The sequence below is a fragment of the Sphaeramia orbicularis genome, chromosome 16 (genome assembly GCF_902148855.1).
Source record: "Sphaeramia orbicularis chromosome 16, fSphaOr1.1, whole genome shotgun sequence".
Lineage (NCBI taxonomy): Eukaryota > Metazoa > Chordata > Actinopteri > Kurtiformes > Apogonidae > Sphaeramia > Sphaeramia orbicularis.
In genome coordinates this window covers 19,324,863-19,341,513 of record NC_043972.1, presented here as the reverse complement: position 1 = coordinate 19,341,513, position 16,651 = coordinate 19,324,863, and the positions used below count along the sequence as shown (strand labels likewise).

The following is a 16,651-nucleotide window of genomic DNA, read 5'->3' as shown; positions in this document are numbered from 1 at the left end:
GGCAGAACTTTTTCATTTATTCAATCTAACCATATTTTTAGGTAATTCTAAAAAATAATTCAAAGTAGAAATAGTACATACTAGCGCCTTGACCCGTGGGAATCCACAGGTTCTAGAAGCAGTAGAGTTGATAAAATGGGGAGCAGAGCTAAGCATATTGGTGTAACACACAGATTACGAAAAATATAATGGCCCTCATTTTGTTTTGTATTGAAATCAAAAGTAACAGGAAAGAATGCATTCATAGTTACCTTCTATATGTGTTTGAAAGGTCTTTACATCATTTCTGTAAGATGTCATCACATTCACATTACTTGATAACTTGACTAATCTAACTGCTGTAACACACAGATTAGGAAGAAATAGAATGGCCCTCATTTAGTTTTGTATTGACATCGACGTGGACTTTTACGCAGAACTGCATGTGATTTTTTTATTGCGACCCACTGTTGTTCTGTGTTCGGATCCACTCAACTCCGGTCCATCTCATCAGAGTCTGCACAGAATGGTCCGTCACCATGTTACAGTGAGCGGGGGTGGTCCGGAGGGAAATGTTAACAGGCCGGGTCTGATCGGGGATCGGCGGAGTGGAACCAGGCCACAGTAAGAACCAGACCGACCTTGTTAGTGTGTGATCACAGCCGAACCTGGTTCTCCCGTTGTGACCCAGTGATTCCGTTGATCCAGATCCAGCGCCCCTCTCCCCATTTGCAGCTGTGAATGGACTTATCTGCAGGCCACCTGTAAGCCCATTGTAATGTTAAAAACAACTCATAACTCAAAAAGTATTGGCCGTATCAATAAGCTGTTTTGGCCTGTCTGATCCATGACCCAAAATATATAAGTACTGCAAAAGGCAAAGGCTAGTTCTCTCCAGTTTTTCAGTTATAAAGCAGACACACACACACACACACACATACACAGGGGCCACTTAGCTTTTATAATATAGATAGCCCCTTTAAACCTATTGTTGACAAAGGGGATTTGGTGCCATCAACAGTCAACCACATGAAAAGACCATAATATTTAAATCAGGTAACAATATGTATATGTTAGCATCGGAAAAAATAAGATAAGAGGCTGTTATCTGTAGATGATGCTTTCTGCCACAAATATTTCATAGTGTTCCATTACATCAGTCAGTTTCGCCAATATGAAATTGCAGCTGATTTTAGTCATGATGCCCTGATAATTGAAAATCCTCTGCCTCTGTTGAACTGACACCTGCAAACCAATCAGTGGACGCTTCAGGATTTTAAACACGTACACTTTATGGGTGATCAAGTACACTGGCTCAACACAGATATTTGTGAAGTATTTGAAAGTATTCTGGCACTCGGTGGCTCACACCGGATCAGCTAGAGCCAGAACAGCAGAGGCGATGGAAGCCCTGCACTAATGAGGGGTGGGAGTATTTCTCTGTCACCCGTTGAGTCTTTGTGTTGTGAAGGTGAGGGGGAGATTTCCAATTCTGTCATTTTCCTGCTCTTTGTCTCTGTCCGGTTTTCCTCTTTCTGTCTCCTCTGACCTTCAGCTCTGACTCATTTTTATGTTTCTGCAATCTCCACATCTCCTCAAACCCACTTTATCTCTCTCTGCCTCTCTTGGTTGCACTCTGCATCTTGTCTTATCATCTACCTTTTTTGCATCACCCACCTTGACTATCTCACCTTCACTGTTTCTGTCTCCTTCTCCTCTCTGGTTTCTGTTAATGCCTTCACACTTACTCCTTTCCTTTTTTCTTTTTCTTCTCTTTTCTTTTCTTTTTTCTTTTCTTTTCTTTTCTTTTCTTTTCTTTTCTTTTCTTTTCTTTCCTTTCCTTTCCTTTCCTTTCCTTTCCTTTCCTTTCCTTTCCTTTCCTTTCCTTTCCTTTCCTTTCCTTTCCCCATAAGTTTTCTTTCCACTACTCCTTTCCTTTTTTTTCTTTTTCTTTTCTTTTCTTTTCTTTTCATTTCTTTTCCTTTTACTCTTTCCTTTTTTCCTTTGGATTCTTGCCACTTCCTTGCCTCTTCCCATTTGTCTTGCTTTTCCTTTCCCTGCCAATATCCACCTTCTTCTATTTTCCTTTCCTTTCCTTTCCCCATATATTGTCTTTTCTTTCTCTCTGTTCATTTCTTTTCCTTTTACTCTTTCCTTTTTTCCTTTGGATTCTTGCCACTTCCTTGCCTCTTCCCGTTTATCTTGCTTTTCCTTTCCCTGCCCTTTTCCACCTTCTTCTATTTCCCTTTCCTTTCCTGTCAGATCCGTCCTCTGTGTGGTTCCTTTGTTTTCATTTTCCTCTCCCTTTTCCTGTCTGTCCCTTGCCCTTTCCTTTCCTTTTACTGTCATTTCCTCGCTTTATTTATTCATTACATCCTTTTCTTTCCCTTTCCATTGTATTCATGTCTCTTCCTTGCCTCTTTGCTATCATTGCCCTTTTCTTTGGCCTTACCTTTTCCCTTTCCTTATGTGTCCCTTTCCTTTTTTCTTTTTTCCGCATTTCTTCTTGGCACTTAATAAAAGAGAATCTCTGCACTTTTGGTCCAGTTTTGTGTGGCTGCAGCTTATACTTCACAGTTTGTGGAGCACATTGTGCTTCCACCTGGAGTGAAATATCTTATAATAAATAAAGTCGTGTTTACTTTTCTCACTTGCTTGCGTTCAACTGTCCTGTTTTGCTGTCGAACTCCACTTTGTGTGTTTATCTCTTTCCTTTTCCTCACCTCATTTCCCATCTTCTTATCTCCTCTAGCCTTCTTCTTTTTCCCTTATTTTCTCCTCACCCTTGTCCTGTCACCTACAGTCCAATCTTGTCTCCTTTTGCCGTCTCCTATCATCTTTACCACCACCTCTAACATCCTTTCCTCCTGTTCTCTCGTCTCCTCCAGTTCCGACTTTGGCTGCTCGGCCTCGGCTTCAGTCTGGCGTACGGCAGCATGTTCACCAAGATCTGGTGGGTCCACACTCTCTTCACAAAGAAGGACGAGAAGAAGGAGAAGAAGAAGGTACGGAGGATGGATGGAGGTCGACAGACAGGGAGGCAGGCAGTCAGTCAGGCAGGGTGGGAGGAAGTGAGGGAGGGAGGATAAGCCTCTCAGCGATCTCAGGGGAGGAGAGAAGGAATGGAAAAGGGAGGCAAGGCCACGCAGCATGTGTGGTGCAGCCTGATAAAAAATAGTTAGAAACTTCGCGGGCTTTCTGGTAGAATAAGCTTCTAAGAGGCCAGCTCGGCATCATTCACTGCCGAGAGTCAGAGTGAGAGTACAGGGATGAGGGTGGTGGACACATACCGACATAGATACTGTACTTTACACATGAGCACAGATTGAAATTGAGACGCCAAATGCCCACGTCATCAGATTTATTTTGCATTTTCATACATTTAAGAGCAAATGTGTTTGGTGTTATGTATGTACGTCTGCCTCCTCTCAACGATAGTGTATCCTGGAGCCAGAAAGATACTGCCAGACTGTGATGTGTTGTGGGAATTTCTAAGACCTAATCAGAAGAATAAGATTAAGCCATTTATGGGATATTTATGAATATGGATGAGTATTAAAGTTCTATGCAGAAATCCAACCTTCCGGGGGTTTATTATTTGAGCCAAAGCACAACGAATCGGGTTGACTTTCAACTCTCTTCATGTCCACAGAAGGGCAATTTGCCAGAGAGCTATGTGTGAGTATTTAAAGAAACTCTGAGAAATCGAGGGAAGAATGAACACTTCTCAAATCATTTTTCATGCGAATCAACTGAAGAGGCGCCCGGCTCTGTGTGTAATGTGTTTTCTTCTTTATTTTATTTCTCAGTTTCAGCCATTGCATGCTTGAATGGTTGTTACTATGTTGGAGGTGCTGGGAGAAAGCCGCCGTGGTCGAAAATAAAAAAGATGTGTGGAGCGAGAGGGTTGAGTAAGAGGAGAGCTCATTTTTGCAGCTTGTTTTTCCGTTACGCCTGTATTGCTCCCATAATAGCTTAAGTTAAGAATAATAGAGTTGATATTGGTTGAGTCGGAAAGCGTCCACACAAAAACACTGTCGTAATGTGTGTGTATGTGTGTATAAATGATGATTTCAGGTGGCAGCACAAATATAGCTGCTGCTGCTGCTTTCTGCACACAAACACGCACAACGCCCACTGCTCTCAAAATACACTTGGACACACTGACTTTTACACACACACACACACACACACACACACAACCACACACACACACACATATATACACACACACATTCTGAAAGACAATTCGTGCCCAGTCATCCAGAAATCACAAGGACGCCTGTCATATTATTTGTCCTGGTTGTTTGTCTTTGTTTGTGGACTAGCTCGTGATGCCCTTGGATAGTGATGATTGTTGTGTGTGTTTGTGTGTGTGTGTTTAAACCCACAGCAACACTTGGAGCCGTGGAAACTCTACGCAACAGTTGGAGTGCTGCTGGCTATCGACTTCCTGTCACTCATGATCTGGCAGATTGTGGATCCTCTGCACATTACGGTCGAGGTAGAGTACGAGAGACAGATGAGATAATTTGTGTGTCATCGCCCATTTGCACAGATGCCGCAGCCGCCGTCATCAGTCAATAACGCAGCAAAGAGACACTGGGCCTCATTTGTGCAAATGTTCTTTCGCTCTGATTCATCTCATGCTCAAAGACCAGAAATTAAACTGAGGATTCATATCATGTCTCGGTACAAATCCCAGTAAAGAGCTGTAATGTAACTGTAAAATTTATGGCTCAAATCTTTACATTTGCTTCTTGGCAGGGTTGTTGGGATCCCAAATTTTCAGAATCGCTTATCATTTTTCAGCTCCCATGATTTAGTACCCTGTCCACACTAATACAGATATTTTGCAAAACGAAATTTATATCTACATTTCGGCCTGTCATCCACACAAAAGCAGCAATTTATAACTCTAAAATAGAGATTTGTGTGTGTCTACAGTCTGTGGACAGGGAAAATTAGGAGATGAAGAAACAATGGCATCACATCTCAGTTTATACCTGCATATTGTTGCTTTGTGCAGTGACCTTGCACCTGTATATGTCTATGTTTGAAACACAACCATGGCAGAAACATAGGATATATATAGGTCACAGAGGTGTTTAAGGCATAATATGGCCTATAGTAGATTGCAGTCATTATTGACACATTTGGAGATGGACACATGTTCCTATGTTGTGGTGAGGAACAGATTACAGAATGAATACACTATATATTATAGAGTAGAATGTGCTTCAACAACCCAAACTATTACCTTTAAGTTAAGCTTATAAGTTAACTTGTCGTTTCTGCTCAACATCTTGACAGTCTAAAGCCTCTGTATCTGCTGCATGCAAAATGAATAGTAACCATTATTATGAGTTGAAAGGCTCACAGTGTCCACAGCTAACACTAACTATGGCTTGCTGCAGTTTGGGGTCATTTTTGGTGTTCTAGTGTGACAAAAATATTTTCTAACAGAGGTCAAAAAAGGGTGTTGAGTAAAATGGCTATTTAAAAAAAGTCCAATGTGGCCTATAGTAGATTGCAGTCATTACTGACACGTTTGGAGATGGACACACGTTCCTATGTTGTGGTGAAGAACAGATTACAGAATGAACACACTATATATTATAGAGTAGAAAGTGCTTCAACAACCCAAATTATTACCTTTAAGTTAAGCTTATAAGTTAACTTGTTGTTTCTACTCAACATCATGACAAGCTAAAGCCTCTGTATCTGCTGCATGCAAAATTAATAGTAACCATTATTGTGATTTGAAAGGCTCACAGTGTCCACAGCTAACACTAACTATGGCTTGCTGCAGTTTGGGGTCATTTTCAGTGTTCTAGTGTGACAGAAATATTTTCTAACAGAGGTCAAAAAAGGGTGTTGAGGAAAATGGCTATTTAAAAAAAGTCCAATGTGGCGTGGACATGATGCTTTTAGTCCTTTCCAGGCTTCATTATAGTGTGTATTGTACTGACTGGCTTATCCGTCTACATTCCAAATTCTAACTGCATGTTGCAATAACAGCACTGACAGAAGTATCACGTAATAATGATGGAAGCTCTTTGTTTTTGTCTGTAAGTTTCTAAAGTCGGTAGAGATGGTGACCAAGGCAAACATGAAAGATGCTCATGTTCACTGCATGCAGACATCACTTTTTTTTTGCCACTTTTATGAATAGAGGAACATAAACAAAACGACTGCACCATGAGCGTCTTCTACTGTTGTAATAATGTTGTAACCCCAGTTCTCAGCAGCCCACTGTCACTCCGTATTAAATCAATGAGCTTAAAACACTGCAGACCTTCTGTTCACTGCAATTGCCACGTTTTTTAATGAATGAACATAAAACGCAGTCACTGTAGGCTTGATGTAACCCCTGTTATTTGAGTATGTGTGTAGCAGGGTATTAACATTGTCAGCACACAGGATAGATGGGTGGCCACTGACTGAGGTCTTTTGAACTCAATGTCAGTCGAATATCCAACTTCCAACAAGAGCTGGGAAATCTTTTGAGACAGAATCAAAATCTGAATCATAATTTTTCTCACCTCTTGTAAAATGCAGGCGAGTTATAACCAAATTAACAGTGTTTTTCTTAGGTTTCTGGAGAGCTGAGAGTCTGGTGTGATGGCTTTTATTGAAGTTATTTAACTAAAATAAAATTGCTGCATATTTAAACAGTAGCTAGACGAAACATGAAATAAATGTTCTCATTAATGAAGTAAACACCACTCCACGTCTTCCAACTGTGCATACATCTCTAACAGCTGTAGCGTTTCCTATTAAGACTATGGGACTGACATAGCTGAGTATGTTTCACCATAGTATCGTTGTGAATATATTCACATAAAAGATATCTAATTTTTTGTTTTGTATTGTAGCTTCTGCAAAACATCTGTGTAATAATAGGTTTACTGCTTAGACATCTGCAACCTCAGCAGCATACACATTACATAGACTTCTGCACCAGCTGAACACTTTTAGTGCAGACGGATGCTAGAGGATCACCATAAAAGAGACTAGCCTAGCAACAGTAATGCTATGAATCAATCAATACTATCCATACTGCAATGTTATGTGTAAAATAGTTGAATGGCATGCTTAATATTGTCTGAAACGTTTGGACATATATTGATGATCTGTCTGAAAAGGAGACAAAATAAATATTTACCCCACAAATATATTGCATTAAAGCAGGGGTCTCAAACATGCGGCCCGGGGGCTAAATGCGGCCTGCCAAAGGTTCCAATCTGGCCTGTGGGATGAATTAACAAAGTGCAAAAATTGCACAGTCAAGGCTGGTGAACTCATTTTAGTTCAGGTTCCACATACAGACCAATTTGATCTACAGTAAAATAATATAATAATAACCTGCAAGAAATAATGACTCCATATTTTCTTCTCGATTTGATGTGAGAAAAATAATATTACATTCTGCCTATAAATAATACAAACTTCAAATTTTTTCTGTTTTAGTGCAAAAAAATAACATTAAATTATGGAAATATTTACATTTACAAACTGTCCTGTAACAATAAAATGTGAATAACCTGAACAAATATGAAATGTCTGAAGAAAATTAAGCACAATTTTAACTATTTTCTGCCTGTTACTAAGTGTTTAGTGTCTTTGTAGATCCGATCCATAATGCACATGTAGAAATTATAAGTTGAGGCATAATACTGTTAAAATTGCACTCAATTTTCTTAATTTTTTAATTTAAATTTCAGTTTTTTCAGGTTATTTACATGTTTTGTTTTGTTTTTTTCGATAGTTTATAAAGTAAGTATTTTCATAATTTAATTGGGTTTTTTTGCACTAAAACAAAGACAAAAATTTGGAGTTGTCATTATTTATAGGTTATTATGCTATCATTTTACTGGTCCAGCCCGCTTGAGATCAAATTGGGCTGAATGTGGCCCCTGAAAGAAAATGAGTTTGAGACCCCTGCATTAAAGCTATTTTCACTGATGGTCATATTTGTGACACTTTTTCCAATAAAAGATTCCAATATACTCATACCAGGCCATTCAATAGAAATAGTAATGGATTCAACATCACCTGGAGTCTCATCTGTAGCCTCTATCTATCTAATGTTGGTATGAAATGTCCAGGTTTTATGTGAAAGTACTCACGACTTGAACAGCTGTTTGAAAAAAAGTTTTGATTTGTAATCTGTTATGCCCCAGCTAGGGGACCTTAGGGCATAGCATGAATGAACCACCCTCTTTCCCTCACTCCCAAGCCACAGAGAGACCCCCAGGACGTGGGTTGTGCACTTAAACATGCGATTTATTTACAACATAATACAAAGACATATAATACAAAACTCGAACAGAATGGCAGTTTGGTCTTTGGGGTGGGCCAAAGCCAAAATAACAAACATAACTTTACTAACTAAAGAAGCGAAGCTGATCTGGAAAAGAAAAGGAACAGAAAATACAAAGTCTGACCTGCCAACTTACGGAAAACAGGAGAAAACAAGGCAAAGAAATCAGCAGCTCACCTCTACTGCTACATTCACGAACAAAAAGAAGGCGAAGACACATGGGGTTGGAAGTGGAGGACCGCCCCAGATTCTGTTACATATATGGTCCGCCTCTGGCTGGCTGGTCCAATCCGTGGATGACTTTAGGCTGCACACCTGCAAAACATAATCCGCTCACACACAGACATATACACACACCCACAAAGATATAAACCCGCCTATGGGTTGTAACATAAAAAAGAATGTCAGGTGTGTAAAGACCTTGTCTCTGTAAAAACTCCATTAGACAGGTTTTACATCTAAACATAGACAAAAATGTCCTATTCTACATGTTGCTTTACCTCCAGCTAAGCCTTAGAGTCTTAACGAGAGCTGAAATTTCAGTTCTAAAAACAGTATAAGGAGCTTTAGACATTGCTGTATTTTTGGGTTTATTTAAAAACAAGTGACATATATTTTACCTCAGCACATTCAGCAGAGGCTTCTGTCTGCCTTGCCTTGCTGGTAACACACATTGTGTACCGAATGGGGAGGAATTCAGCTCTGAATTCCATGTTAATCTCTATTAGACAGCCCAATCAAGGGTATTTATAGCCTAAAATCACTAATCAATATTTTTCTTTGTTTTCTTTGTACAGTTCGCTCCTCCTTCTGTTGTTAGAGTCTCAGTTTAAATAAAGAAGAAAGTCAAGAAAAAAACAGAACAAACCAGTATAATAACAATAGGGGATGGATGCACAGAAATGTACCCATATATCCATCAATGAATATGCACAACATAATTCAAGAGATTACCTCTCACCATCACCATGGTAACCACTCAGGTGATTGAGATCACTAAACTCCTGCCACATCCAGTATTTCTTAGCCGCACATTCTAGCTCTGAGGGATGATTTAACAGAAGAGAAGGTGCCCTGTGGAGTTTTTGTTGTAAAACAGCCGAGACGAAACCATGAAACTCATAAAAGATAGACCATTTATAAAACGGTGTCTTTGAACAGTTTATTTTATTTGTTTATTTATTTTAAGACAGTGCAAATTCATCAAATGACTAATTTTCAATGGTTGCCCCTCGGCCAGAAGTTAAATTAGCCATTAAAACATCAATAAAACAACAACATCCAAAGCTGGTTCAGGGGAATGCAGACAGAAATGGGAAAAAAAAGGACAAAGATGAAGGATAAGATAAAAAAAGAATGGCTCAAATGGCAAGAAGTGAAGCATAGATAATGTAAATAGACAGAGGACACTTCAGAGGAATGAAAAAGGCAGTTCACATGTAGACATGAAATCATTGTATGTTACAGGAGCTAAACGCAGATGAGACATAATCAGCAGACGAGGAAAGTGCAATAAGTTTTAAAATAACCTGCAAACTAATGGTAATATATACTATATTGATCTTATTAATCAATATTTATATTTATGGCAGATTAAAATTTGACAATGCACCACACAGAGGATATCCTGAAAATGAGAATGGAATAAATAGGTTCTTTGCTATTTTTAGGCTCAGATTTTTAAAGTTACTGCATGTAGAGATGACACATGATGGAAAAACCATATGTATATTAGATATGACTTTACATAACTAAATGTCATGCAGTTACTGGGAGTTTAGCATGAAATTCTTAAAAAATACTAAGGTGAAACAACAACAAGTGATGACAGATGTATGCCGATGTATTAAAAGTTATAATTTACTGATTATCTTTTTAATTCCACATGTATTGTTAAATCAGAAACTTGCATTTGTTAAGGTTTGTGAAGAAATAAGGAGATTATGGCACCATAAACCCTTTAGCATCTGACAAGAACATTCTAAAAAGGATGTCGAAATATTTGACAGAGAAGGAAAATCCCTGGCATCTGAAAATGACATTAAAATGCAGCAAAGACTTTCAGTAGAGTTTTTTTTTTTTTTTTTTTTTTTTTACTACATGTTTACTTTGGTGCAAATATTTTCCTGCTGGTGCCATCTGAAATTTAATCATCAAAATCTACCATTTCCTCTGCATGATAAGATATTAGATGGGTCCATATCGAGGATAAATGTCCAAATCGAATCGTAGTTATTGACATATATGTTATCACGATGCCATTTTGAGAGACTGCACACAAATCATGGCCGTATAACATGAAAAAAAAAAAAAATTGAGCTTAGGATGAAGGAAGATGGCAATTTAGTTCATGTCTGTGACTTAACTATTGAGAATAAAAACTGCCCCCTTAGGAGAAAACAATATGTTCACATTTTCTAACAATGTAATTCATGTTTCCCTCATTAATCATGTATTACTTCACACCCTCAACCCATCCGCTATTAATCAGAATGTTAATTTTCATTACCCATCCTGTCCTATCTGCAGATAAGCACATTGCCTGTGCATATAACTGCTATTCACACATCTGTAACATGAACAGCTAATATTTATGTTCAAGATCAACTTCAAAATGCATGAATTAACAACATTTCATTGTTCTGTGGTGTGTAGTAAATGTAAGAAGGAGTGAAAATGTGGCTTTGTGATGTTCTAAGTTCTGCACTTTGACTTTTATCTCCAGTAAAGGCTAATATGGACTTTCTGAATAGCTATATTTCATATTTATTGAATATCTGATACTATTAATTCAGCCATCTATAACTCACTTGTGGAAGACGACCTCTTTACCCGAGGGGATCAACCACACAGTCAGTTAGGCTTGTGCTTACGGTGCAGTCCTGCCTCCATCCCCAGTGTGTTGCTGTCTCATCATTTCTTATTATCTCTCCCTTTCTCCCTCCCTCTTTTATCCCTTCTTTTCTCTTCTTCCTTCTTCTTCCTATGAGTAGAAGTTCACCAAAGAGGCCCCTAAAGAAGATTTGGATGTCCTGATTCAGCCCTTGTTGGAGCACTGCAGCTCAGAGAAGATGAACACGTGGCTCGGTATCTGTCCTCTCGCTTCTTTTTTTTTTTTCCTTTTTTATCTCAATCTGTCTCTTTATCACTCTGCCCTGCTCTGGTTTGGAATATCTTCTGACACATATGCTACCACATATGCACACTTGCACATGTCACTGCCATTCACTCTGAATTAAACAGTCCTCATATCGCAGCCCCCTCACAGCCCCCACCCTTTTAACATTTCATTCCTCTCTTCTTTTTTTTTTTTTTTTTTTTCTCAGCCCACGCAGTCAGTCTTTCTCTTTCTCTGTCCGTATGTCTCTCTTTCTCTCTGCTGTCTTTCTTATGAAAGTATAATGGTGCTGAAATTCAAATAATAATGTGGGTCACAAACTGGGCCATTGCCCCATAGCATTTCCTTTCTCAGAGAAGAAAAGCTGGTGCTTTAATATCAGGCGGTATAAAGAAACAATGGCCGGTCTGAAGATGTGTCAAACGTCTTCAGTCTCAGATTCCCTTTTATTCCCAGCTTCTCTCTTTCAGTTATATTCTCTTTTCTTTGCAATTCTCTTTTCTTTGTCCTGAGTGGTTTTCTACAAAATTGACCTTTTAGCTTTACAATTCATGGCTTTCTACCTCTATGACAGTTTCATTCAAAAGGCCTTTTTAGACTAAGAATTTTCTCTATCACCATTAAGTCGAGAGAATCCTCATTATTCCGCCTTTGCCTGTTTACAGTGAACCGAACAAAGGTGGTGTAATCCAACCCCAGTGTGTGATTTTAGGTAGCATGCTGCTGCTCTTTAATCAGAGCCGTGACACAACAGCTCCTGCGTTTAGCGTTAATGAAATACTTCCCATGACACTTATGTTCCTCCTTATCCTGCTGAATAATGAGTTGAAGAGGAAAAAATCGAAAGTACATACATGCGCACAGGTTGGAATTTATTCAGGAGGAGTCAAGGTAATGGAGACACAGTTGTTTGGAGGTTTACAGGTGAAGTGTTGTATAAAACACTCTCCTTAAACCTCTTGATATCCACCCACTTTGCTGAAATATAACTATCCTCAATGTGGATGTAGTTTCAGTCACATGTTAAAGAAGAAAACAAATGTGTCTTTAGCCCTATTCGTTTGAGATGAGTATAACCTGTAAACCACGGTGATTTAGAAATTAATCCCTCGTTTTTCATGTGGTGCAATCACATGGGATCAGCAAAGTTTTCTTTTTACTCATATTTACCGGCATTATTCCCTGAGGTCACATTCATGAGCACCATTTACAGATAACTGTTGAAAGACAGAAAAATGCTTTTCACCGTAGCTGTCATGCATCTCATCCATCTCATCATCTTTTGAGGTGTCGCTCCTCTGAGGGATTTCAGATGTATTTTCAGTTGTTACTCACACTTTAATGCAACACGGGCCTCCTGAATAACTTTAACTTCAAACTTTTTAAAATCAACCATGAAATAAATGCACAGAGAAAAAAAATATTGGATATCCCACCTCAAATTAGGTGAAAGATTTTGATTAAAGTAGGGCAGGTAATTTGTAATGAAATTTATTTTACAAAACACAGACTTGTCCAATTTACCTGAGACCTCTGAAATGATTAATTACTTGAGGCTAGCAAGAAATACTAGTAAACTGTCCTCACTCATCAGCATTTTTAAAAATCATTTTCTGACATTTATAGACCAAACAACTAATCACTGATTCAGTAAACTAATCTAGGATTTATGTGTGTATGTACTTATTTATTTATGTATTTTTCTGGTATGTCAATATGGGTGTATGTGTATGTGAAGATGATTAAGTGAGGTTAATTACTTAGAAAAGATCTAAGGGAATTGACTTTTCATATATTATGCTGATAGGAAGCTAAAGGATAGACTGTTATATAGAGAAGGGGTGGGATTAAATAAATTATATTTCCTCACAGTCCTTTTCGAATGAGCAAATGAAGTCATGTATATGTATAAGTTGTTTTTTTCCCATGACTTCTTACTACCTGTTTTATTTCTAAGGACTAAGTAAGATTGCTTTGTCTTGTTGCATATTCTAAACTAAACTAAGAAAAAAAAAAAAAAATCAAGAGATTAAACAATGAAAACAGTTGCAGTCCTAATTATACAGAGTGTATCAGAAAAAGTAGACTCTCAGAAAAAACAACATAAAACCAAAATGCAAAGACATTTTGAAAATCTGATCATATGTGTTTATTGACCCTTGATTGACACCGGTGTCCTGGGTCTGTTTTCATGCTTCAGTGAACAACGCTAATTTGAACTGTGCAAAATAATAACCATTCCAGCATTTATTTCAATATAAAGTAGCTCCTTGTTTTGGATAATCCCTTATGGTCTAACTAAAGCGAAAATAAATTTCAAAGTAAAAATGTGAGTCATTTAGCAACACTAATCCATCAAATTGTCTCTCAAAGGTCCCACCAGAGAGATTTCGAATACTGTGTTTTGACCCTCATATGTGTTTATTGTCCATGTAATTCTCCTTTGATTGGCACCAGTGTCCTGGGTCAGTTTTCATGCTTCAGTGAACAACGCTAATTTGAATTGTGCAAAATAAAAGTCTTTTGCGCATGGAAGCGTAAAGGTTAATATGGGATCTGTCGCCATGGATGACAAGTTCCACTGGTCTTTTACCTACATGCATAAAACAGGAAAAAAATAATTACATGTTAACCCCCTACCATCGATGCAAAGATTTCACATTGATGACAGGTTTGAGTCTGTCATGGGTTAATGCTGTTAATGAGGATTCTTTAAACTTGTTTTGAGCTATTTGAAATTAGAAATATTTCAGTCAGCTTATGTAATTCCTTGCATCATCTGGGTGTTCCCTCTTGGTAATTTCATTTGTTAGAAACAGACCAATAACCACGCAGATATGTTGAGGAGGGCACAAATTTGCATGGCAAGGAACGGGGCCCATGTGAAAGACTAAACGTGCTGGAAATGTGTGCCTCCAATTAAAATCCTTAACTGTAAATCCAAATCTTAACTCACTGAACAAATTTTGCTATGAATTTTCCAGTTTCTCACTGATGTGTGAAATCTTTGTATCAGTGGTAGGGGTTTAACATGTGAGAATAGAATGAGAATGAGAATAGGCTTTATTGTCATTGTACTCCAAGTTACAAAGAAATTGGTTCCGGATGCCTTTACCAAAGTGCAACAGATAAAATGGCAATAAATGCAAAAACAATGTAGTTATTTTTTTCCTGTTTTATGTACCCAAGTAAAAGACCAGTGGAACTTGTCATCCATGGCGACAGATCTCATATTAACCCTTACTCTTCCACGTGCAAAAAGACTTTTATTTTGCACAATTCAAATTAGCGTTGTTCACTGAAGCTTGAAAACTGACCCAGGACACTGGTGTCAATCAAAGGAGAATTAAATGGTCAATAAACACATATGAGGGTCAAAACACGGTGTTTGAAATCTCTCTGACGGGACATTTTAGAGACAATTTTACAGATTAGTGTTGCTAAATGACTCACATTTTTACTTTTAAATTCATTCTTGCTTTAGTTGGACCATAAGGGATTGTCCAAAATAAGGAGCTACTTTATATTGAAATAAACGTTGGAATGGCAATCAGTTAAAGTAAAAGACCAGTGGAACTTGTCATCCATGGCGACAGATCTCATATTAACCCTTACTCTTCCACGCGCAAAAAGACTTTTATTTTGCACAATTCAAATTAGCGTTGTTCACTGAAGCGTGAAAACTGACCCAGGACACTGGTGTCAATTAAAGGAGATTTACATGGTCAATAAACACATATGAGGGTCAAAACACGATATTTGAGATCTCTCTGACGGGATATTTTAAAGACAATTTTACAGATTAGTGTTGCTAAATGACCCACATTTTTACTTTTAAGTTCATTTTTGCTTTAGTTAGACCATAAGGGATTATCCAAAACAAGGAGCTACTTTATATTGAAATAAATGTTGGAATGGCAATCAATTAAAGTTCGCTCTCTGACAGGACATTACTGTGTTTTGACCCTTGACCAGATTTTCAAAATGTCACATTTTGGTTTTATGTTATGTTGTTATGCTGTATGTTTTTTTCTGGGAGTCTACTTTTTTTTTTTACACACCCTGTAGTATGGTTATGGTGGACATGTAGTTATTTGTATGCATACAAGAATCTTTTTATTTTATGTTGTGTTTTTATGTTTTATCTTTAATAACAGTTGTATTTTTTAATGTGCAACAAACAAGAATATATCTCCCTCTTCACTTTAAAAGCCCAAAGTGCTTTTATTAAAAACACTTTGCCTCTTCCCACAGCACAGTAAACTGAGCACACATGCAACTAAAACACTAATAAACGTGAATAGCGAATGTGCTTTCGTGTGTTTATCGATGTTAGTAAAAGCAGATAATCAGTCACACCGGCTGTGCGCTGAGATGCCATGTTAAGATCTTGTCGACGCTGCAGTAATAGAGTCACAGTATGTGGTGACTCCTCGTTACTTTCATTATCACTGCCTTAAAAACATCCGTATTTTAATGAATGCAAACAAGGCTGGGGATCCTGTGCCTCCAGTGTTTCATCGTCTTTCTCTGCCTCTTTTCCTCTGTAGGTGTGGTTTACGGCTACAAGGGTCTGCTCCTGCTGCTGGGCATATTTCTGGCTTACGAGACCAAGTCTGTCTCCACCGAGAAGATCAATGACCACCGCGCCGTGGGGATGGCTATTTACAACGTAGCTGTGAGTCCGAAAAAGAAACGACACTGTCACACTTAAACTTGTGCCTCCGGACCGCGCTGCATGCTTTACTGCTTCCTCTGCAAAGAGCACGGTGTAGCATGTTCAAGTGAAAATAAATCAGGTTTTTAGTGTCCCATGGCACAAAATGGCTGTTGTGTATCTGCTGGGAGTTAATCAATACCGCTGCCTGTGTGATTACTTCGTCTGGATGCACAGATTTATGGTGTTCATAACCTGCTTCCTGGTTTTTATCATGTTTTACCAGTGAAACAGCTCATTATGTAAAAACACCATATTATGTTAGAATGTGACAAAACTTTTTCACCTTTACAAGTTCTATTTTTTCTTCCCAATTGAAGTAAATTAAATTTCACGGTACCAGGTCCGATTTTTATTGTATTTATCTCGCAAATGCAACCAATTTCAGGGACTTCAGATCAGAGGGTCAACTTTTTATCATATTTATGTGAATACAGCCAGACTCAGGGACTTCATGTCAAAAGTGGACCTGAAAAACTCATTTACGCTTTAATCTCTTGCAAGGTTGGTC

The 16,651-nt window shown here is 38.2% G+C and overlaps 1 protein-coding gene across 1 annotated transcript in view; it reads left to right on the top strand.

Moving 5' to 3' along the window:
- gabbr1a (gamma-aminobutyric acid (GABA) B receptor, 1a) overlaps nt 1-16,651 on the top strand; it is a 213,993-nt gene that overhangs the window by 172,866 nt on the left and 24,476 nt on the right. The window contains exons 18-21 of the mRNA XM_030157135.1: nt 2,868-2,984; nt 4,373-4,483; nt 11,299-11,392; nt 15,974-16,101. Of these exons, the coding sequence (XP_030012995.1) occupies nt 2,868-2,984; nt 4,373-4,483; nt 11,299-11,392; nt 15,974-16,101 (450 nt within the window). The remainder of the gene's footprint in view (nt 1-2,867; nt 2,985-4,372; nt 4,484-11,298; nt 11,393-15,973; nt 16,102-16,651) is intronic.